The sequence below is a fragment of the Rhincodon typus genome, chromosome 1 (genome assembly GCF_021869965.1).
Source record: "Rhincodon typus isolate 14 chromosome 1, sRhiTyp1.1, whole genome shotgun sequence".
Lineage (NCBI taxonomy): Eukaryota > Metazoa > Chordata > Chondrichthyes > Orectolobiformes > Rhincodontidae > Rhincodon > Rhincodon typus.
The window spans coordinates 46,996,997-47,020,306 of record NC_063332.1 but is presented as its reverse complement, the minus strand read 5'-3'; the positions used below and the strand labels follow the sequence as shown (position 1 = coordinate 47,020,306).

Here is a 23,310-nt window from a genome sequence, read left to right as displayed (position 1 = left end):
GGAGTTGAAATGGCTCGTGACTGGGAGGTGCAGTCATTTGTCGCAAACCAAGCGTAGGTGTTCCACAAAGCAGTCCCCAAGCCTCTGCTTGGTTCCCGTTGACCTGTCCGTCCTCCCTGAACTGACCTGTCCCCTCCCTAACTCCCCAGCTACACTCACCTTCTCTGGTTCCAACCCCGCCTCCTTGACCTATCTGTCTCCTCTCCACCTATCTTCTCCTTTATCCATCTTCTTTCTGCCTCCCCCTCTCTCCCTATTTATTTCAGAATCCCCTTCCCCTCCCCCATTTCCAAAGAAGGGTCTAGACCCGAAGCGTCAGCTTTCCTGCTCCTCTGATGCTGCTTGGCCTGCTGTGTTCATCCAGCTCTACACCTTGTTATCTCTGATTCATATCTTTATCACATTGAATGGTGTAGTAGACTTGACAGGCTAAATGGCTTTCTGCCCATTTGTCTTACGGTCTTAAAATGTCTAAAGAAATAGTTTAAGCAAAATTTAACAGAACACAAAAGAGCTAAAAATACAATGTCCTATTTCATGAACTTGGTCTCAGCTTCACCCTCAGCAACTGGATCCTCAGCTTTCTGACCCACAGACCGCAATCAGTGAGGATGGGTAACAGCACCTCCACCACAATAACACTCAACACTGGAGCACCCTTCCCCCCCCCCACCAAGGATGCATCCTCAGCCCCCTACTGTACTCCTTATACACCTAAGACGGTGTTGCCAAATTCCGAAGAATGCCATCTACAAGGTTTCTGACAACACCACTGTCGTGGGATGGATATCTAACAATGACAAGTCAAAATACAGAAGGGAAATAGAGGGCTTCGTGACGTGCTGCAATAAAAACAATCTGTCTCTCAACACTGGCAAAACTAAAGAACTGATCATCGACTTCAGATAGAAGGGAGGGGAAAATGACCCCATCTACAACAACGGAACTACGGTTTAGAGAGTGAAGAGCATCAAGTTCCTAGGAGTGATAATAACCAACAACCTGTCTGGACTTTCCATATAAATGCGACAGTCATGAAGGTACAACAACACCTCTTCTTCCTCAGGCGGCTCAGGAAATTTGGCATATCCATAAGGACCCTCACCAACTTCTATAGATACACCATTGAATGCATACTGTCTGGCAACTGCTCTGCCCAGGACCGTAAGAAACTACAGAAGGTGGTGTGCACAGCCCAGACCATCACGGAAGCCAACCTTCCATCCAAGGACTCTATTTATGCGGCTCGCTGCAGTGGAAAGGCGGCCAACATCATCAAAGACCCATCGCACCCTGGTAATGACCTCCTATAACCTCTTCTATCAGGCAGAAGATACAGAAGCCTGGACACACGCACAAGCAGGTTCAGGAACAGCATCTTTCCGGCTGTTGTGAGACTATTGAATGGACTCTAGCCTTAAATAATGTAACCTGCAATATAACCTGTATGCCTCTAAGTCTTAGATAACAAGGTGTAGAGCTGGATGAACACAACAGGCCAAGCAGCATCAGAGGAGCAGGAAGGCTGACATTTCAGGCCTAGACCCTTCTTCAGAAATCCTTTGCTTGCTGTGACCTGCCTGTACCGCTTGCAAACAAAGCTTTTCACTGTCTTTTGGCACACGTGACAATAAATCAATCAATCATATCAGCCTGATTACATTTATTGTTGAGTATTTTTTCGTGCCTTCTTTAAAGTTTTCATATGATAGTCTCACTCACTCTAAAGCCTGAGGTTTGACTTAATATTTTTGCCCATTATTGTGACTTTGACAGCTGAATATAGATAGCAAGGTTGGACAGCATGCATGAGAAATTTGTGAGGATGTTGCCAGGAATTAAGACATTTAGCCATACAGGAAGACTGGGTCAGCTGTGTTGTTTTCTCTGGAACACAGGAGAATGAAGGGAGACTTAATTAAATTTATAAGAGGCCGAGATAGAGTGGATAAGAGATTTCTCTCCCCATTAGCAAACACTCAGGGTGATATTTTGTATGGGATGGAAGGGGTGGGGGAAATCACATAAAATTTTGTTGAGTGGTCCCCCCACCAACTACATTCCCTCCCCAACCTGTCTGAAATTTTACAGCACGTGAAAGGTTTCAGGTGGCCCACTCACCTTTGGACATGTTGAGGCGCTTACGTGGACTGTTATCGGTTACTTACGGCCTATCAGAGGCACCCTTCCCCAAAGTCCCTAAATCCTTAAACCGACCCCTAAGGCCTCTTGCACCTAGTTCCTCTTATCACCCTTACCCCCCAGAGTCCCCCTTTGTAAATTCCACCCCGCTCACCAAGACCCTCCGCCCACAGTTATCTGGGCTCCTTGGGAAGATGGGTCTGTGGTCGCAGCAATTTTCATCATTCCTGCTGGCAGTGGTGGGACTACAGAGCAACCAGCCAATTCCATGGAACATCCTCCCAAGAAAGTGGTGGGACTCTCACTTTAAGGTCATTAACATTGCTTCCAGTGATAAATTGCTGGGTCAGGATCATGGGCAGACTCATGACTTTTTAGCAGGAGTGTGAGCAAATTTGCAATCCATAAAATCCACCCTACAATAATTTGGAGACATAGATATAAAACGAGTGGTAGAAGGAATAGAGGGAAGTCGAATAATATTTTCACTCAGAGGATGGTGAGGCTCTGGAACTCAGTACTGAAAGAATGATTGAGGCAAAACCCGCATCGCATTTAAAAATGTTTGAATATGCACTCAAAGTGCTATGATCTACAGGGCTACATACCAAAAACTGAAAGTGGAAGAAGGTTGGATAATTCTTTGTTGAATGGCATGGACATGGCTGAATAGCCTCCTGGAATGCAAATAATTCTTTGTTTCTAGATTCTATATGCATTTGACTTAGCTCAAGCAGCTAGATTGGTTGGATATTGTTATTCTAGTTAAAGTACTTTCTGTCCAGTAGCTTTTCTTAAAATTATTTGGAGGAAAGAACCAAAGTGGGATGATGAGAACGAAGGGTAGAAAGGTGAAAAAATAGAGGACAGGACGTCAGACTGGAGTTGAGATAGACACTGAGGTCCACACCCTAACACAAATGCTGTACAACAAGCTTCTATCTTTGGTGACTTCTATCTCAGCCACACCAGGCCATTCCATGGTTGATGGATAGAAGACAGAGAGTCAGGATACATGGGTTTTGTTCTGGATGGTAAGAAGTAACAAGTGGTGAGCCACAGGTTTCAGTCCTTGGACCCCAGCTATTTACAATCTACCTTAACGACTTGGATACAGGGAAAGAAGGTTCTATAGCCAAATTTGTGGATCACACAAAAATAGGTGGGACAGTCAATAGCAATGAGTAAATAAGAACCTTACAAATGGACATAGATAGGTTAGGAGAGTGGGACAAAATGTGGCAGATGGCATTTAATGTGGATAAGCATGAGGTCATGCATTTTGGTCGGAAAAATGGGAAGGTGGCCTATTATCTAAATGGGAGACACTTTGGGGTGCTCTGGTGCAGAGGGATCTGGGTGTCCTTGTTCATGAGTCACAGAAAACTAGCATGCAGGTACAGCAGATAATAAAGAAAGCGAATGGAATGTTGGCTTTTATAGTTAAAGGATTAGAGTATAAAAGTAAGGAAGTATTGTTGCAACTATACCAGGCATTGGTGAGACTGCAGCTGGAGTATTGCGCACAGTTTTGGTCCCCTTATTTGAGGAAAGATGTACTGGCATTGGAGGCAGTTCAGAGAAGGTTCACCAGATTGATCCTAGAGATGAGAGCTTTGTCATATGAAGAGAGATTGAACAGTTTAGGCTTAAACTCTCTGGAATTTAGAAGAATGAGAGGTGATCAAATTGAGGTATTCAATATGATAAAAGGTGTGGATAAAATATATGTGGAACAGACGCTTCATCTCGTGGAGCATTCTAGGATGAGGGGTCATAGTCTTAGGATAAGGGGTAGCAAATTTAAAACAGAGTTGAGGAGCAACTACTTCTCCCAAAGGCTTATGAATCTGTGGAATTCGCTACCCAAAAGTGTGGTGGATGCTGGGACAGTGAGTAAATTTAAGGAGGAGACAGACTGATTTTTAATTGGTAATGGGTTGAAGGGTTATGGGGAGAAGGCAAGAAAATGGGGGTGAGGAGCATATCAGCCATGATCGAATGGCAGAACAGACTTTGATGCACCAAATGGCTTAATTCTGCACCTATGTCTTATGAACTTATTCCACTTATTTCTCCAGCAAAGGAAGAAGAAAAAGACAAAGTGAATAATGCAGAAAGGATACGTTGGCAGGAAATGAGAGAGATATAGAAGAGATGAGAAACAGCAACATAGAGATTAGAAGATTGACTAATTATTCTAAACATAATATTCACTAATTGTCAAGGGTCAAAAGAATGGAAAGCCAAGAATTTAACTCTTTTGATCTGTCTCTATATGTGATTCAGGGCTAATAGAAATATTCCAAGGCAATACTATTGTCAGGCAGAGTAAACTGACTGAATTACATCTGCCTGAAACTGTTACTACGTTTTAACTTCCACTTACAGTTGATTGTCTAGCAACAATGGACCACTACAACATATGGGCATGATTACAATTGCATCAAGAGAGATCAGGTTGTCCAGGATTTAACAATATGTGTTCATGGACCCTCAGAATATCAACCCTGACTCCTATGGTTCAGTAATGAAATGAGTTGGGCAGGAAGGTGATTCTCAAGAGGGTCTCCCCTTCCCAAAACTGCGTCCCTTGCTCAAGCACTGAGTGCCTTTGAACAGGGAATTTCTCCCTGCCCAACCCTGAGACCCTGCAAGAAATTCTGATTATGCTTTTTCGGTTTCCTGCATGGTAAGTTCTCCTCCCACCGCTGAGCAGCAGCATTTGGACATAGTCCTCTATTGGGCTTTAACTTAGGGCCTCAATTGGAAGTGGGGTAGGAATGATGTCCATGATCCTTCTTCCCATGGCTTTAATCAGGGCAGAGACACTACCTTCTCATCTGATGCACCCTGCCATCAAACTTGCATCAAACTTAAATAATTTGAGTGTATTGTTCTTTTGCACATTTGCCTGCTCTTGACATTTAGAGAACATCAATGAATTATTCCCTATTTTAAATCAATATAATTCAGTATGTAGCTTCAGGCAATATTCTTACTAACCTGACTGACCAACTTCTGCTTTTGTTGTCCGACAAACTCTTACTATTTGCCAGCTCGTCATCAGACCACGAATCTAGTGTTCCATTGCTGCTTTTCCAGGAATTCTTTGTTCTGAAATTAGAAATTCCAGATCTATAGATTTTCACTGAACCAGAACCACTGGTAGCAGAAGCAGTTCCAGAAGACACATTTGTAAGGCTTTCAGCAGCAAGACCAATAGATGTTCTTGGCTTGACTTCCAGTTCAGTTTTAAAGCTCTGGGTTGTTGGATCACTAGAATAATCACTGCACAATTTGTCAAGATCTGGCATGCTTAATGCTCTCAGTTCCCGCAGCTTGGACCGAGACAAAGAGTTTGGTCGATGGTTGACTGACGATCGAGTTTTACTGTTGTTAACCTTGCATGAATTTAAATCCTGCTCCTGAGACCTTTTGCTACTAGACTCACATTCCTTGGTCTTCTTAAGCTCCTCAGCATTGCTCTTCGAACGATTTGGTTCGAAATTGAGAAAAGCCACACTTGAGGGAGACTTTTCTAATTGTGGTGATGGAAAGGCAATCTCAGACCTCCCTTCAGTGTAGGAGCTCAAACTACGTCTCAATGCACGTGATGCATCAAAGTCTCGAATAGATGAAATATTAGATGTTGTTAGAGGTATTGCACTTCCTGATATTCGCCTTCCTATTGCTGGCTTGGTAGATGAGTTGGCATTGCAAATAACAAAGGATGAGTCTAGAAAATGTGTGTCTATTTTCCTGATTACTGGTTTGTCGAAGCTAGCTAGGCTCTCAAAAGACTTAATTCTCTGTCTGACAGAAAAAGAGCCTCCTTCTGGTGGACAATTCAGCTCATTTGTTAAACTTCCCCTATTTGATTTATCCTTGTCTCTTTGACAGAAGATAAAATCTGTGCTGGAGTGTTTTTCTTCACTCAAAGATTTCTTTAAGGTTCCTGTTGCCTCAACATTTGGTTGAACATTATCTGTACTTTTAACAGTGTGCAATTGTGATGTGTCAAACGATTTTACCTCTCTCTCCAGTGACAGTTTCTGTCTTTGAGAAGCTTTAATGAGATAGGGTTCAGATGGATTCTTATCAAATTGTGTGTCATCACTACTTAATTGAACTGGTCTCTGCTCTAAGCTCACGGGAGGTTTAGGAGCTATTTTTGGTTTCTGGGCATTATCCTGAACTATAGAGCATTTCTCTGACTTGTGCTCCAAAAACCCTGTAGGAGTAGCTATGTTATTAACTTCTTTCCTCTCCAATGGAGGTGATATTAGTTTTAATTCGATAAAGCTCCGTCGGGTTGCTATGCATTCTCGATCTTCGACTTCATTGAATGAGGATGAGAGTACAGTAGATTCTTCCAATGATTTATATCCTGAAGGTGGTAAATGTTCATCCACCTGTTCTTTTTGTAATAGTTTCTCCTCTACTGTCTGTGCTTCATGAGCCAAGTTCGCCTGGTTTTCGTTGGTCATGTTAGTATTCTGACATAATTCTACAGGAGATGTGACATATTGTTCAGCAGATGTTTCACTGGATATTTGTGTAATGCTTTCTTGATTTCCATAATTTTTTGATTCCCCATATGATTTATGAGGATCTCTAATCCATACAGTTTCTTTGGGTTCTTCCTCTTTTCGTTTATGATCCAGTATTATTTGTTGATCTATCTCTTTCTGATTTTTAGGATCTTCTTTCAAAACTTGTCTTTGTTGTTCGTTGCACAAATCCACTTTACCTGTGATATCGGAGGTCTTTGTTTCACCCTTATCTTTCTCTCTTGTTTGGAAATTATCATCTACTGGTAAATGTATTGAAAGCTGTTCTCCCGTAGAATGTACAGGAATGTTACTGATTTCTTTCTCATTCTTTGCTTCGGATTTATTTTTTTCAGGATGTTTATTTGCTTTTATATTACATGTCAAAGATGCTCTTTTGGTGAAGAGTTTTGATGATTGATGATCACAAACTGCCAACTTTTCTGGACATTTCTGCAACGTTTCTGATTTTTTGAATCCATCAGATTTTGCTGCACTCTTCTCATTGGTTTCAGATGGAGGTTTGTTTTTACTTTTAATGCTGAGCCCCTTTAGTTTTGGTGCAGAATAGAACTTCTGCGTTTTGTCCTGAAACTTAGATCTAGTACACATTTGAGATGCTGCACCACTTTCATTTTGTCCTTTAAATGGCATGGAAGGTTTCCCAATTTGTGCTCCTAAGGATTGTTTGGACTGATTTTGTCTTTGTGGCAGGGGGGGTAGAATTTTTGCCACTACCTGACAAAGTCAGTCTTTCCTTTCTGACCTGAATCATAGATAAGGCAACATTCTGAGAACCCAAATTTGGCTTACTTATAGCAGATAACCTGGGCTTGGGCACTGGATACAAGGAATCATGACTTGCTTTTGTAATTTCTGCTTTCTTAGAATGCTTCAAGGCATCTTGTGATGAAGAAAAATCGTCTGTTCTATTCAATTCCAAACGTGATTCTGACTGAAGTTTTGATGGAGAAAAGGCAGAATCACTGTGATGTTCCAACTTTTTATCAAATTCCCTGGTGTCTTCTTCGATACATTGGCCTTTGTCTGAATCTTTTTGATTATGAAAGGTCATCACACCTGTGTCTTCCAGAGAATTTATTGGCAGATTCTGCTTGGAAGAAGGATCAAATCCTAAATGTTTATTTTGTGAATCATTTACATAAGAAGCCGTAAGGATACTTGTGCTTTCAGATTTTATTGGTTCAACAAGTCTATCAGTCATATGATTTGGCATTAGGCTCTGTTTGGCAACCTCTACTCCAGTCATATCAAAATTGGAAGGCGGGGTGGAATAGATTAAACTATGCTCATTTTCATGGTACGAAAAGGGCAGATTTGAATTTGTCTTTTTATCTGCTGAAATTGTCCCTTTACCCGCTTCTGGAGCAAGCTTAGTCATTGACAAGTCACTCTCATGCAGAACCTCCTGGTTCAGATTTGTTGGAAGTTGCACAAATTGCTGTGGTGTTTGAGCTTGATCACTAGGCTGGAAGCAGATTTCAACCTCTTCTGTATCTGAATCTGCAATACTAAGGCTTTCACATTGCGTGAAAACAACATCTCCAGGTAAACCCAGGGCCACTTTACTACAGGATGAATGAGGGCTATCCAAAGATTCTGCCTCTGAATCAGAGTCCACTGCAGCAGCATACATGGATTGTTGTTTACTATTTTCCTTGATGTCTGTTAAACCCAATAGTTTGTCCTTCTTCTCAGTACTTAAGTTTCTGGAATAGTTAGTCAGACATGTTTTGTTTACCGAAAATACTTTGCCGGTGTTGACTGAACTTAGAACAGAATAGTCAAGAACTTCTTGAGTGATGCCTATTGAAGAGTCACCTTTATTACTGACATCATTTGTGTTGTTGATAGCTATTATTGAATGAGCAGCAACATCAACTTGACTCCTTTCTGAATTCAAAGGTGAAGTATTTGGGATGTCATCCTCAACAGAATCTAATTGATTGATAACATCATCGATGTCTGTAACTGGGATGTCAGATCTTTGACTGTGTGGCAAGGTACTGCAATCCTGTGAAACTACTTTGTTTTCCACCATATTGTCTCCAGTAGGTTTTTCCAGGGGCTGCACTTCCAAGCTTGTTGTTCTGTTTTTCATAAAGTCTTCAAACATTTGTGCATTGCTTTTGTTGGCAATCATATTTTGATCAATTTCTACAGTATCAGGTTCTACTAAATTCAGATCTGTAGAAGATGATGAGATGAGCGTTGATAATCTGTCCACAGCTGCAGAAAAAAATAAGCATTCAACAATATTGTCATGTTTCAAATCTTGTTATATATTGAATCATACTTAAATGAATCTATAATGATTAGCACTGGAATGACAGGATAATCCATGCATTATATTGTATTAACCCCGTCCTTCCTACAGTTGGAGCAGGAAGAAGAAATTATGCAATTGGTGGGAATATAATTTCTGAGCTCCTATCTGAAATAATAAAGTTTATTAAATGCAAGTTAGCTTACAGTAAATCATTAAAGGCTAAAAATTGGATTGTCCTGTTTTGGGGTATAACGGTTACATTTGTGATTAGCTTGCACCCAGATATTGTTGAGGCAGGCAGTACGCAAACTACATGGCATCTGATTATTTCAATTATTGTAGAATTAATTTAACGCAACCCATGGTCCTGGCAGGCTGAAGTTTCCATAGGGGACGTGTGCCTAATAAGAGTTTCCGCTGGCCTGTCCCACTCTAAGGGGAACTGTTCTGATTACACAGAAGATACCACTGACTGCATGTAGTGCAAGTGGCTGTAAGGAGAGGGCCAGCAAATAGTGAAACAGGCAAGAGAAACTTTTTCTCAGATGTGCCAATAGTCCTGGATCCTCCTGCTTCTCTCTGGAAAGAGACCCTCTCTCCTAGGGTATGGGATCTCTGTCAACTCCCTCATGCAGGATTGGTTGGTGAGCTGGGAAATGTGTGTTATGTTTTCTGCTTTTTCGTGAAAGGACCTACTGTCAAGGTTGAGGGAAACAGTAACAGCTCCAAGCAATGCTATCATGTCCAACTAGTTCTAGGTCCTGTTGAAGAAGATGGCACAGTTCCTTGATCATTGTAACAGCTGTAATCTTGCAGAGGGCATGCTACAAAGAATATATGTGGCGCATTGTGGTTACCAGTGGTATTTGGACACTATTAAGGGTTATCTTTTCTGTAGTTAAAAGTATTTGGAGCCTGTTAATTAATGTTTAGTTGATGTTGCTTTCAGTTTGTTTGCTAGAGTAAACGTCTTGAAATTTGAAACAGCCATTTGGTAGTGCCATATTTGAGCACTGCCAAAAAAAAATTGTCAATCTTGCATTTCTCTCACATAGCATAAATGTTGGTTTTCATCTTAAGCTGATATTCTTGCAAATTTTCCTGATGATTGCAAGACAAAAAGCTCTGATAAAATGGGGTGAATTTTACTCATAAATGAGTTCTTTTGGAGGGATTTTCACCAATAAGCTCAGTGAATTCTCTCACTGTATCTTGCCAACTTGCCTCACTAAGTACCTATTCCAGCCCTATGGCATTCCTCACATCCAATTCTAGCCCCGTCTTACTACAACTTCCCAAAGACCAGTATCCCCGATGCTGGCACCATCTTTAAAAGGTTGCTGAGCATCCAGACAAGCATTGGCAGTCTGTGTTGCCCCTCACCAGAAATGTCATAGCACAGAGCAGTCATGGCACATAGTTGGCATAGCTGATACTCTCTCACCCATTCAATTCCATTCTCTCACCTTAACTGCAACACAATTTACCTGTCTTTAATTACATCCTGTCTAAACATCCTCTAAATCACTATTATTTTGTCTCCAATGCCCACTGGAGAATTGAAAATTATCATTGTCAAGTTGGAGGACATGACGTACAGGCAAGCAACGGAACAATTCCAAATATGAACTTTTATTTCCAGCCAGCAAAAGCAAATACAAACAGAATGAATAAAGACTGCAGTTTGAGATTATAAGAACAGCTGATGCTGGAGTCAGAGATAACACAGTGTGGAGCTGGAGGAACACAGCAGGCCAGGCAGCATCAGAGGAACAGGAAAGCTGATGTTTCAGGTCGGAACCCTTCTTCAGAAATGGGGGAGGGGGAAGGGAGCTCTGAAATAAATAGAGAAAGGAGGGCTGGGGCTGGGGAAGGTAGGTGGGATGGTGATAGGACAGTGCAGGTAGGGAGTGGTGGGAGTTGGTTAGTGACGTGGGAGGAGCGGATAGGTGAGAGAGAAGACGGACAGGTCAGGGAGGAGGGGATGAGAGGGAGGGTCTTGGGACGAGGCCGGGCGTGGGGAGATTTTGAAGCTGGTAAAGTCCACATTGAGAGCATTGGGTTGTAGGCTCCCAAGGCGGAATATGAGGAGCTGCTCCTCCAGTTTCTGGGTGGCGTCGTTGTGACACTGGAGGAGGCCCAGGATGGACATGTCGCCCAGGGAGTGGGAGGAGGAGATGAAATGGTTTGTGACTGGAAGGTATTATTGCTTGTCGCAAATGAGCGCAGGGGTTCTACAAAGCGGTCTCAGCTTAGCTTGGAGACCACTTTGTAGAGCACCTGAGCTCGGTTTGTGACAAACGACAATACCTTCCAGTCGCGAATCACTTCAAGCCCCCCCTCCCACTCCTTGGACGACATGTCCATCCTGGGCCACCTCCAGTGTCACAACAACGCCACCCGGAAACTGAAGGAGCAGCACCTCATATTCTGCCTTGGCAGCCTACAGCCCAATGGTCTCAATGTGGACTTTACCAGTTTCAAAATCTCCCTACCCCCGGCCTCATCCTATGACCAACCCTCCCTCTCATCCCCGCCTCCTTGACCTGTGTCTTCTCTCCCACCTATCTGCTCCTCCCACCTCACTGACCAATCCGCACCACTGCCTATCTGCACTCACCTATCGCCATCCCACCTACCTTCCCCAGCCCCTCTCATCCCCACCTCCTTGCCCTGTCCGTCTTCTCTCCTAACTATCTCCCTCTCATCCCTGCCTCCTTGACCTATCCATCTTCTCTCCGACCTACCCGCTCCACCCATCTCACTGACCAATCCCCACCACTGCCTACCTGCACTCATCTTTCACCATCCCACCTACCTTCCCCAGCCCCACCCCTCCTATCTCTATTTATTTCAGGGCTCCCTTCTCCCTCCCTCATTTCTGAAGAAGGGTCCCGACCCGAAACATCAGCTTTCCTGCTCCTCTGATGCTGCCAAGACTGCAGTTTGTCCACAATGCAAAACCAAATGCTGATTTCATGACCAATGGGATGTTAGACTCCCTGAACTGTACATTCCCGGTTTTTCTCTACCACCTTTCTTCAATAATGGTACTGCTTTAGCTGTTCTTCTGTCCTCCTATGGCCAGAGAGGATTTGAAAATTAATATCAGGGCCTTTAAAATCTCCTCCCCAGGATGCATCTCATCTGGGCTGAGGGATTATCTAATTTTAAGTCCACTAAAACCTCTGATACCTAATTTGTTCAAGTATATTACAGCACCCTTCCTGATTTCTATACCTACATCATCCTTCCTTATATTGAGTGCAGATACAAAATGCTCTTTTGAAACCTTACCTATATCTTCTGGCTCCACAAACAGATTGCTACTTTGGTCCCTAATGAACACTTCTCTTTTCCTGGTAATCATCTCGCCACAAAGATACTTAATACAATGCCTGTAGATTTTCCTTTAGTTTACCTGTTACGTTTTTTCATTCTCCTGCTTCACTTTCTTAATTAGTCTTTGAGTAACCCTCTGCATTTTCTGCTGTTTTAAGCCCTCAGTGTCTACCTTTCCATTGCTTCCCTTTTTTTCTTATCCAATCCTGTACATTCCTTGACATTTGGGGTTCTCTTGATTTGTTGATCTCCCTCTTCAACTGTACAAGCACATGTTGGACCTCTATTCTCACTGTTACCCTTTTGAATGGCTCCTCCTGCTCTGATGTAGATTTTCCTGTAAATAGCTGATTCCAGTCCATTTCGGTCAGGTCCTGTCTTATATACTAAAATCTGCCCTCCCCCAGTTCAGAATCTTTATTTCCTGACCTTTTCCATTACTACCTTAAATCCCACATGCCTCTGTGATAGCATTTTCCAGGAATAAATCTGTACCTTCAACTCATCTGCCTTACTGAATTGAGGATTAAATGTTGGTCTGAACACCAACACCACTCCTTTAATCATTCTGAATTGTGCCATGCGACTTTTATGTATATCTGAGAGAGTAGACAAGGTCTTAGTTTAACATTTCCCCAAGGGTGGCACCACTAACAATGCAACACATCCTTAGTACTGCACTGAAATGTACCCCTGGATTATATATTTAAATCCTTGGAATAAGACTTAAATCTTCTGGTATAGAGATGGCAGTACTGCCACTCAGCCATTGCCAATACCTATTCCTGCACCAGTTTTCTTGTATTTCCTTTTCTGTGAGTTTGTGTCTCTGTGTACGTGAACGTGTGTTTGGGGAGTGGTGGGGAGGTGGCAAGTTACTTGATTTCTCTCCTACTAAATGTTAGGAATGACTGCAGAAAGTAGTCAAAATGTGACCTGTCAACCAAATGTTAACCAAAAATGACTGACAGCACATTCCATGTGTACCCTATTTGTGCCACAGTCAGCAGTTTCTATTGGTTTACACCAACCCTGACCACAAAATAGTTAAGCATGCATCTTATTAACTTAACTCAGAAGCTCTGCTGTCTTGTTAAAGGCTTCCTCTTTTCTTATTGGACAATAGATTCAGCACTGAGGGGGATGGGTCTGGGTGGGATGCTCTGAGAGTTGGTGTGGACTTCTTGGGCCACAGGGCCTGTTTGCACACTGCAAGGATTCTAATCACTCCATCTCAATTGAAAGACTCTGCCTCCCATCACTAAATTATACGACACGAAGGTTGGTGGAGTTGTTGTGGACAATGTGGAGGGCTGTTGCAGTTGCAACGGGACATTGACAGGATGCAGAGCTGGGCAAAGAAGTGGCAGATGGAATTCAACCCAGAAAAGTGTGAAGTGATTCATTTTGGAAGGTCGAATTGGAATGCAGAATACAGGGTTAATGGCAGGATTCTCGGCAGTGTGGAGGAATGGAGGAATCTAGGGGTTCACGTCCATAAATCCCTCAAAGTTGCTACCCAAGTTGATAGGGTTGTAAAGAAGGCGCATGGTGTGTTGGCTTTCATTGGCAGGGGAATTGAGTTTAAGAGCCACAAGGTTATGCTGCAGCTCTATAAAACTCTGGTTAAACCACACTGGAATATTGTGTTCAGTTCTGGTCACCTCATTATAGGAAAGAATTGGAAGCTTTAGAGAGGGTGCAGAGGAGATTTACCAGGATGCTGCCTGGACCTGGAGGGCAGGTCTTATAAGGAAAGGCTGAGGGAGCTAGGGCTTTTTTCATTGAAGCGAAGAAGGATGAGAGGTGACTTGATAGAGGTGTACAAGATGATGACAGGCATAGATAGAGTGGAGAATCAGAGACTTTTTCCCAGGGCGGAAATGACTATTACGAGAGGGCATAATGTTAAGGTGATTGGAGGGAGGTAAAAGGGAGATGTCAGAGGTAGGTTCTTTACACAGAGAGTGGTGGGCGTGTGGAATGCGTTGCCGGCAGTGGTAGTGCAGTCAGATACTTTAGAGACTTTTAAGCGACTCTTGGATAGGCACATGGAAGATAGTAAAATGTAGTGTATGCAGGGTAGATTGATCTTAGTAGGATAATAGGCACAACATCGTGGGCCGAAGGGCCTGTACTGTGTTCTATGTACTATCCAACCATATGGTTGGATGAGAGTCTAGTTTTCTGATTTCTGTCAGTACAATATTTCATAGGATTCCAGAACTGTGAATAATTTTCATCCCTGTACAGAAAAAACAAATGTCTCTGAATTTGGGATCAATCAGTCTGAGACACAGATGATGGGATTATAATCCATCTGCCCTCAGGCTGCCAAATGATCTAAAGATCATTTTTATGCAGGTGTGACACGTAGAAACTTTTTATTTAGTACATGGACTAAAATACTGAGAGCTACTGTGGAGATGGCAGGAGAGGTATTTCATTTGGTCCCATTTGCTGATGTGAGGCCTCTGTCATTGTCCACCAGCCGCTATCGGGTTCCAAACACAGGACGTACAAGTGAAAGACTGTGCAAGGAGATGCTCCTCATTTGCGGTACACATGGGAGAGAAATACTTTCTGATTGGAAGAACGTTGGGTAGCTTCATTCAGACCTGCACACAAAGGGCATCGACAGCACGTCTGTCCAAGTGGGAGAGAGAACACAAGGGTTGGTCCCTGCCAGATGGCTGCAGTAAGGGAAGGGGTGGAGAGGCTCCAAATCAGGGAGTGGATCAGGTATGGGGGATGACAATGTGCCTGCTTGCCGCAAAAGAGATTGTAAAGCCTCCTCTCTCTCCAAAAAAAAACCCTATCCACAAATCTGGCTGGAAAGAGCAGCAATTCCAGGCTGAGAAACAATCTGCTTCCAGTCCTTAGTCATAACATTGTTATGGTGCAGAAGGAGGCCATTCAGCCCATTCTGCCTGCACCCACATGCTGAATGAGCATTTTGAATTAGTGCCAATCTCCTGCCTTTTCACTGTAACACTGTTATCTCCGCTCTGCTTCTTAGACAGAAAAGCTAGAAACTCGTTTCTTAATTAGCTCCGTTGCTTGGCACTTTTCAATGGCCATTTTTATTACTCATTTACATTACTCAGGGTGGCACTGTGGCTCAGTGATTAGCACTGCTGCCTCACAACACCAGGGACCCAAGTTCAATTCCACCCTCGGGCGACTGTCTATGCAGAGTATCACGTTCTCCCTGTCTGCGTAGGTCTCTGCCGGTTTCCTTCCACAATCCAATGATGTGCAAATTAGGTGGAATGGCCATGCTAAATTACCCATAGTGTTCAGAGATGTGTAGTTTAGGTGCATTAGCCATGGGAAATGTAGGGTCACAGGGAAAGGATAGGGGGATGGGTCTGGGTGCGATGATCTTTGGAGAGTTGGTGTGGACTCATGGGCCGAATGGCCTGTTTCCACAGTGTAGGGATTCTAAGGATTTAAATTATCAATTTAATGGCTTAGAATTGTTTATTTCCATAAATCTACAAATGTTACCAAACTTTACCTTTTTGAAATTTGCTAAGCAGCCATCCCCAGTTAGAGTAAAATAGAAATGCGGCATCCCATGCAAATATTTGCCATTGAATCTATGTTCATTAATTCATGTCCAACGATATCTTGAAGCTTGCATCAATGAAAGAAAAAAAATTGTATCACACTTCTCATGACTGCCAGGCATCTCAGAGTGCTTTTCAGGCACTTTTGATGTGCTGCACTGCTATAATGTGGGGAAACTCAACAGCCAGTTTTGCCTTCAGAAAACTCCTATAAATGTGATAATGATCAGATAATCTGTTTCTTGTGATATTGACAGGAAGAATTTATTGACCTGGACACCGGGGTAATGTTGCTGTTCTTCTGCAAACCACTGTGAAAGGACTTTTTACATTCACTTGAGGGCCTTGGTTTAACACCTCAATCAAAAGTTGGCACCTGTGACAATTTAGAGCTCCCACAGTACTGCACGAGAAATGAGCGATGATGGACGAGGTGTGGGGAGTCGGTCAAGTGGAGCAGGTGGATAGAAATAGAGATAGTCAGGTAAGTGGTTGAGAGTGAGGGTCAGAATTCCAGTCACGAGGGAGGACCTTTACTCAAGGACTGTTGAGTGAGGCCTGGACAAGTATGCCTGACCACAAATGGGCACACAGGGAAACTTCCGTATTTAAATAATTTATTGTTTTGACCTTCTTCAGGGATAGTGCTCCTTCTTGACAGATTTCTTCAGCAGGGTGACAACAGTTGCCAGTCCCTTAGTACTAAGTTAAAACGGTATTGCTGAATGAGTAGATGTTTTCAGACCTTCACCTTTCATATTTCACAAAGGTCCTTGGGCTTTTCCTGCAAAGGTCTCATAAATACTGAAATACACAGGAGTTAGAAGACTGGCAGCCACAAGACTGGCATCAACTACCGGGCAGGACACTCCTCTTTTGTCCCATACACATCCCATTTCTTGGGCCAAAGCAACACGTTTAAGTAGAGACAGGGGAAAAGTAAATTTTGTGATGCTGGCTAAATGCAGGTCTATTATTACAAGCCCAGTTTTATCTTGAATTTGCTTCAGGAGTGAGAAAGTGAAAAACAGATTGCAATAGACAATGATTATCTAGCCATTCTGGTTTTAAATACAGGCTAAATTTTGGATAACTGCAGAATTAAATGCAATTACGAATAGTCATCTGTACTGTATGGATGACTGAGTATTACTGAAAAAAGTGAAAAGTTTTGATAAAATGTGTCAAGTATACTGTTATTACAGAATTTGTTGGAAAAAATATATAACAAAACACAATGCTTTTCAGTAAGACATCATCAACACAAGCAGTCTAGAACATTGAAAAATTAAAAGGGGAAAGACAATCAACCTTTTATAAAGGTAAAGTCACCATAGTCTTACCAGACCTTAGGGCTGCTTTCATGAGAGGGAGAGAGGGAGAGGGAGAGAGAGCGAGCGAGAGAGAGAGAGAGAGCGAGCGAGAGAGCGAGAGATAACTAGTACTGGTCTTACCTTAGGGTCACCACACCTCAGGAGGGGGGAGAAGTTGAGAAGGACAGCCCTTCATAGTAACCTTAGCCAGTGTGGGAGTTGAACCTATGCTGTTAGTGTCACTCTGCATTGTAAACCAGCTCTCCAGCCAACTGAGCTAACCAACTCCCTAATGTTATAATACATCTCTGGAGGAGGTAGAACTTTAACCCAAACCATCTGACCCAGAGGGAGGAACACTACCACTGCACCTCAACAGCCTCCTCCTTTCCTCTTTTATTGACTGAATTTAATCAGGTCAATTAAATAATTGGCATCAGCTTCCTAGACAGTCTCATGGCCCTTTTGTGGCATAGTGGTAGTGTCCCTAACCCTGAACCGAGAGACCTGGTTCAAGTCCCACCTAGTCCAAAGGTGAGTAATAACATCTCTGAACAGGTTGATTAGGAAAGTAGGTCCTAGACAGTCTCTTTGTGAAAGCAGTTTTAATAGATAAGCAAATAAGTAATTTCTATTGGGTGCATTTGGTACACAATTTCTTAGGTATACACTAGGAAACTGCATTGGAATGCAACCATTTTGGTTTGCTTGCATACATCTTTCTCATGAAGTGAAGGCACCCTTATAGGAGAAAATCATACCTTTTTCACAAACACAAACTCTACACAAAATTCTTTACTTACCGGATACTGGTTTGCGTACTTCAAGTGTGATGGAGGATGGGAGGTTATACATAAAGTTGCAAGTCTCTTGGTAAGGCATGCTAAAGACCGGTGTGTTATTAATGAAGACAATTTCATCTCCGGCACCAAGCTTTCCCTTAGATTCCTGGAAAAAATAATCCGGTGATTATGCGTGTAACTGTGATTGTCTCATAACAAACGAGCAAAGTGTAAAGTCTAAATATTGAATAGTGAGGCACGCTGATTACTATAGAAACTCAACCATCACAAAGTTTAAAGTACACCGTTTAAAGCACAATTCAGACAAAGCAATAATCTGGCTACAATTTTGAACTGTCCTGAGTTTACTAGCTACAAGTGAAACTTTTGAAACAGCAAACATGAAATTTAAATATGGAAATGTAAGTTCGCCATATGAGATACTGCTTGATGCTGAGGCACCCAACTGTGGGATGTCTCAGGCTCAGCTCGATAGGAGTTACCTGATTTCAGCCATGAGGAGAAGTAAAGCTGGCCTCAGGTTAATTGTTGGACTGGGTGGGGAAGGGAGGAGTAGATTAGGGCTTCCTGATCATCTTCCAGTTAATTCCAGCAGCAAATGCTGGTATTAAAAGAGCAGGAGGTGACTGTCAACTGTGATGCTGACTCACCTGCTAAGATAACCTGCCAACAGTGCCTATTTTAATTGCTCATAATTGACAATTGGCCACCCAAATAAGCATTTCCAGCTTCTATGGAAGCAAGGTGAAGTCGTCATAGTCCCAGAGAACCATAGGGCTGCTCTCCTGTCAAAGAGAGGAGAGAGAGGGGCTGCTCTCCTGTGAGAGAGAGAGAGAGAAAGAGCGAGAGAGATGACAGGTGGTGGTTTAACCTGACGGTCACCCATGCTTCAGGTGAGGACAGAAGTTGAGAAGGCGGGACCTTCATGACAACCTCAGCAGTGCAGGAATTCAAGCTGCATTGTTGGTGTCACTCTGTCATCCAACCAACTGAGCTAACGGACTGTTGAAATACACTCCAAGAAGGCATCAAGGCCTACAGAGGGCAGGCATAACAAAGGGGAAAAAAAAAATCCCAGATCATACATAAACACACTTAGTCTCTACAGCTGCTCATGTGACTGAATTCAGACCAATGTCAACATTGATATTCTTGTTCTTTACAATGTTTGTATGTCCTTTAAAATGTTTTTGGAGCTCAATGTCAGCGGCCACTTCCAAAAGCAGACCTCATATCTTCCACAATCCACAGTAGATTGTTCACTCCACAACATCTCAATAAATGATAACAATGCTCAGAGATCACATCTAAGAACTGATACTCTGTACACGGGGCCACTAGAGCCTATCATAATCTGCCATGTAATTCTTTTTTTCATAGCAGACAAATTATGCAATCTAAATAAAAAAAACAAAAGAACTGCGGATGCTGTAAATCAGGAACAAAAACAGAAGTTGCTGGAAAAACTCAGCAGGTCTGGCAGCATCTGCGAAGAAAAAAATCAGAGTTAACGTTTTGGGTCCGGTGCCCCTTTCTCAGATGTTTAAACTGAGCCTTGGATCAATAAACAGTCTCAATTACAGGAGGTAGATGAATGAAACATATAATACATTGAAATATTGCTTTTCCCATGTTCTGTAAAACAAAAGTTACTGTAAGTGCATTCATTGTCCAAAGATAAACTTCAAAATGAAGTCTACTCCTCAATCTTATTCAGATTTGGTCAAAATACCTTGCTAACCTGACACAAAATTGACAATTACAATTGCATATATTGGTTATTATTCCAGCGAAGCCAGGCTGCATTTTGAACCACTTGTCTGACCCAATCCAATTCATAATTAAAGATCTATGGCCAATGAGCTCTTTGTCAAAATGACTGCAGCTAGTAATTGGCCTTATTCCCTCCTCAAAGTTCTCATACATGTCTGTCAATTACATCCACTACCGAACAGCAGCATGGAATCATTTCTTTAAAAGTGTTCTAAAACTTTCCAAAGTTAAATGGAACAACAATAACACATAACAGCAGTATTACTGGGAGTGGTGGTCACTGCTGGTGCTGCACTCAGGTGACAAGATGCAATGGATGACTGTTGGAACAAGGTAAATGTCAGTTGTTGTTAGGGGTGCAGTCATAAGGGCAGGCATTACCACTGGAGGAGGGGCATCAGATTTATCAGAGGTCCCCTGTGTGGTGGAGGGTCCACCCTCTGCTGGTAAAAGCCGACACTAGTTGGACATGATCCTTTTGGTTTCTGGTCAAGAGGACCAAGTTGTTTCAATACTGCTACAATACTGACATGTACCTAATAATGTGGAAAATTGCCCAGGTATGTCCTGTACACAAAAAGCAGGACAAATCCAACATGGCAATTACTATCCTACTCTCGATCTTTGGTGAAATTATGGAAGGAATTGTCAACATGCCATCAAGCAGCACCTGGTCGGCAATAACTTTCTCACTGATGACCAGGTTAAGTTTTGCCAGGACCATATGACCAAGTGTGGCATCAAGTACCCCTGACAAAACTGGAGTCAATGGGAATTAGGAGGAAACCATTCCGCTGTTTAAGGTCATATCTGGTACATAGGAAGATGGTTGTGGTTGTTGGAGATCAGTCATCACAGCTCCAGGACATCTCTGCAGGAGTTCCTCAGGGTAGTGTCCTTGACCCAAATGTCTTCAGCTGCTTCATCAATGGCCTTTCCTCCAGTGGGTATGATTACAAAATGTGCAGCACCATTCCCAACCCTCAGATATTGAAGCAGTACAGATCCAAATGCAGCAAGACCTGATCAATATCCAGGCTTGGGCTGAAAGGTGGCAAGTAACAATTGTGCCACACAAATGCCAGGCAATGACCACCCCCTACAGGAGACAATCTAACCATTGCCGCTTGACATTCAATGGCATTACCATCACTGAATTCCTCACTATCAACAACTTGGAGATACCATTGATCAGAAACTGAACTGAACTAGCCATATAAACACAGTGGCTACAAGAACAGGTCAGAGACCAGGAATATAGCAGCAAGTAACTCACCTCCTGACTCTCTGAAGCCTGACCAACATCTACAAGGCACAAGTCAGGAATGTGACTTTCCCCACCACTGGCATCCCACTGTGGCAGGGCAGCTTGAAGGCAATGGGCAATCCTCCAATCCTCAACCCCCCCGGTGCTATTTTACAAGCAGCGGCCAACCCTCTTCTAGCCTATTGCTAGCATGGTTAAAATCCAGCCCTCTATTGCTGTTGCAAATAGAATTGCTTCAGTGTTGCCAGTTTAACCACTCTTCAAATCAATCTGTTGCAATACCAGGGTTAAAGTGTAACCACACCATAAAATAATGAACATTTCACAAGCAAACATCATCTGATCTGTACTTACAGTACTTCAATTATGTTAATTGCATTATTCTTAATACTGACTAAGGGAACAAACCCATATTTGCACCTGAAACAGAAACAGAAATTGCTGGAAAAGCTCAGCAGGTCTGGTAGCATCCAGGGAGAGAAATCAGAATTAATGTTTTGGATCGAGTGAACCTTCCTCAGAATTCCTCTGAGGAAGGGTCACTCGACCCGAAACATTAACTCTGATTTCTCTCCCGAGTTGTTGCCAGACCTGCTGAGTTTTTCCAGCAATTTCTACTTTTGTTTCTGATTTACAACATCTGCAGTTCTTTTGGTTTTTATTCCATATTTTCACCTTCTTATTGTCACTTAAATTTACAAAGATCACAGGTAATTTGAGAGTTATTTCCAATTAGGAGTTTAATTAATTTAAAAGTGATAAATAATGAAACAAACAGGCAAACTTTTAACTTACTCTCTCTGCTGCTCCACCTGGTTGTAAACCTGTTATCAGAACTCTTAAAGGAGAAGCCTTGATTTCCAACTCCAATCCAAATGATTCTGATCTTTCACGTGTGAGATGTACCGTTTCTGTGCAGCACATTACTGAGGTGTCTCCCGTCTCAGTCTTTTTGCTATGAGGCAGTGGCCTTGCAATGGGCTTGGTGGGAGGTGAATGATGCTCCTCATTCTTATGCTTCGAGAGGTTTTGTGGGCATTCAATGCTCATCATGCTCTTCACTCGAGTGACAGCTTTGTGTTCAAGTTTAGGTGATCGCTTGGACTCCACCTGACCCTCCTTGATCCCAAGGTTGCTATGATTAGTGTCAGTGGAACTGGACGATTCAAAGAATTTAAGTGGCATGAAGGGCGAGTCAACCATTTGCTCCATTGAGCTGTCCTCAGACTCTAATGAGCTGCTGCACTGAGGTAGGTCACCATCGCTGCTGACATTTCTCAACAACTCACCATCTTGGCTTTCATCATCCACTTCAACAGAAGACGTGGCTATAATAATTCCTGAATCTTCCTCTGGCATCTTCTGTGTGATTTGAGGCCGTTTGAGTCGAGCGCTATCCTCAACCTTCACAAAGTCTTCATCATCACTGATGTCATCATAGCAAATGACCCTTCTCTGCCGTAGAAGAGGGCTGCGAATTGATTTGGGGCTGTCACCTGGACTGGCCTGTCGAGCCACTTCCACATGTTTGTTCTTAGGTACAACAGATTTCCCATTGCTAAGGGAGATGGAGGACACCTCTGGCTTTGGCACTCCAATTTCGTTGGGCACTGAAAATACATGTAATTTTTTTTGTTATATTCGTTTGGGAGTACTCACCAAGTTATTTTCTTAAAGAAAAATTAAGATAAATGATGATACAACTAGGTGGGAACATAAGTTGTGAGCATGAATAGGGGACTTAGACAGGCTAAAGGAAGGGACAAGAACATGGCAGAGGAAATATAATGCGAGTAAATGTAACTTTATCAAAACTGAGACAGTGTATTTATCAATTGGTGAGAGGTTGGAAAGTGCAGCTGTCAAAAGGAGCCTAGGTGTCCCTGTTCATGAGACTCTAAAAACTGCAGCAGGAAATTAGGAAGGCAAATAGTACAATCATCTTCATTGCGAGAGGATTGGAGCAAAGTAGCAAAGATGTTGTGGGAAGTTAGGGAAGAAATTGCAGGGCCCCTAGTAGAGATGTTTGTATCATCTACAGCCACGGGTGAGGAGCTAGAGATGGTTAATGTTGTTTCTTTATTTAAGAGAGGCTATGTAGAGAGGTCTGGGAATTAAGGACCTGCAAATTAGATATCAGTGATTAGTAAATTATTGAAAGAGATTCTGACAGATAGGATTTACATGCATTTGGAGAGGCAAGGACTGATTAGGGATAGTCAGCATGGCTTTGTGTGTGGGAAATCATGTCTCAC

The 23,310-nt window shown here is 42.6% G+C and overlaps 1 protein-coding gene across 1 annotated transcript in view; it reads right to left on the bottom strand.

The window, feature by feature from the left end:
• Window positions 1-7,226: 7,226 nt before the first annotated feature.
• pdzd2 (PDZ domain containing 2) overlaps window positions 7,227-23,310 on the bottom strand; it is a 163,533-nt gene continuing 147,449 nt past the window's right edge. The window contains exons 18-20 of the mRNA XM_048614884.1: window positions 21,851-22,665; window positions 18,016-18,160; window positions 7,227-8,945 (exon numbers count right to left, since the gene is read on the bottom strand). Of these exons, the coding sequence (XP_048470841.1) occupies window positions 7,339-8,945; window positions 18,016-18,160; window positions 21,851-22,665 (2,567 nt within the window). The 3' untranslated portion in view covers window positions 7,227-7,338. The remainder of the gene's footprint in view (window positions 8,946-18,015; window positions 18,161-21,850; window positions 22,666-23,310) is intronic.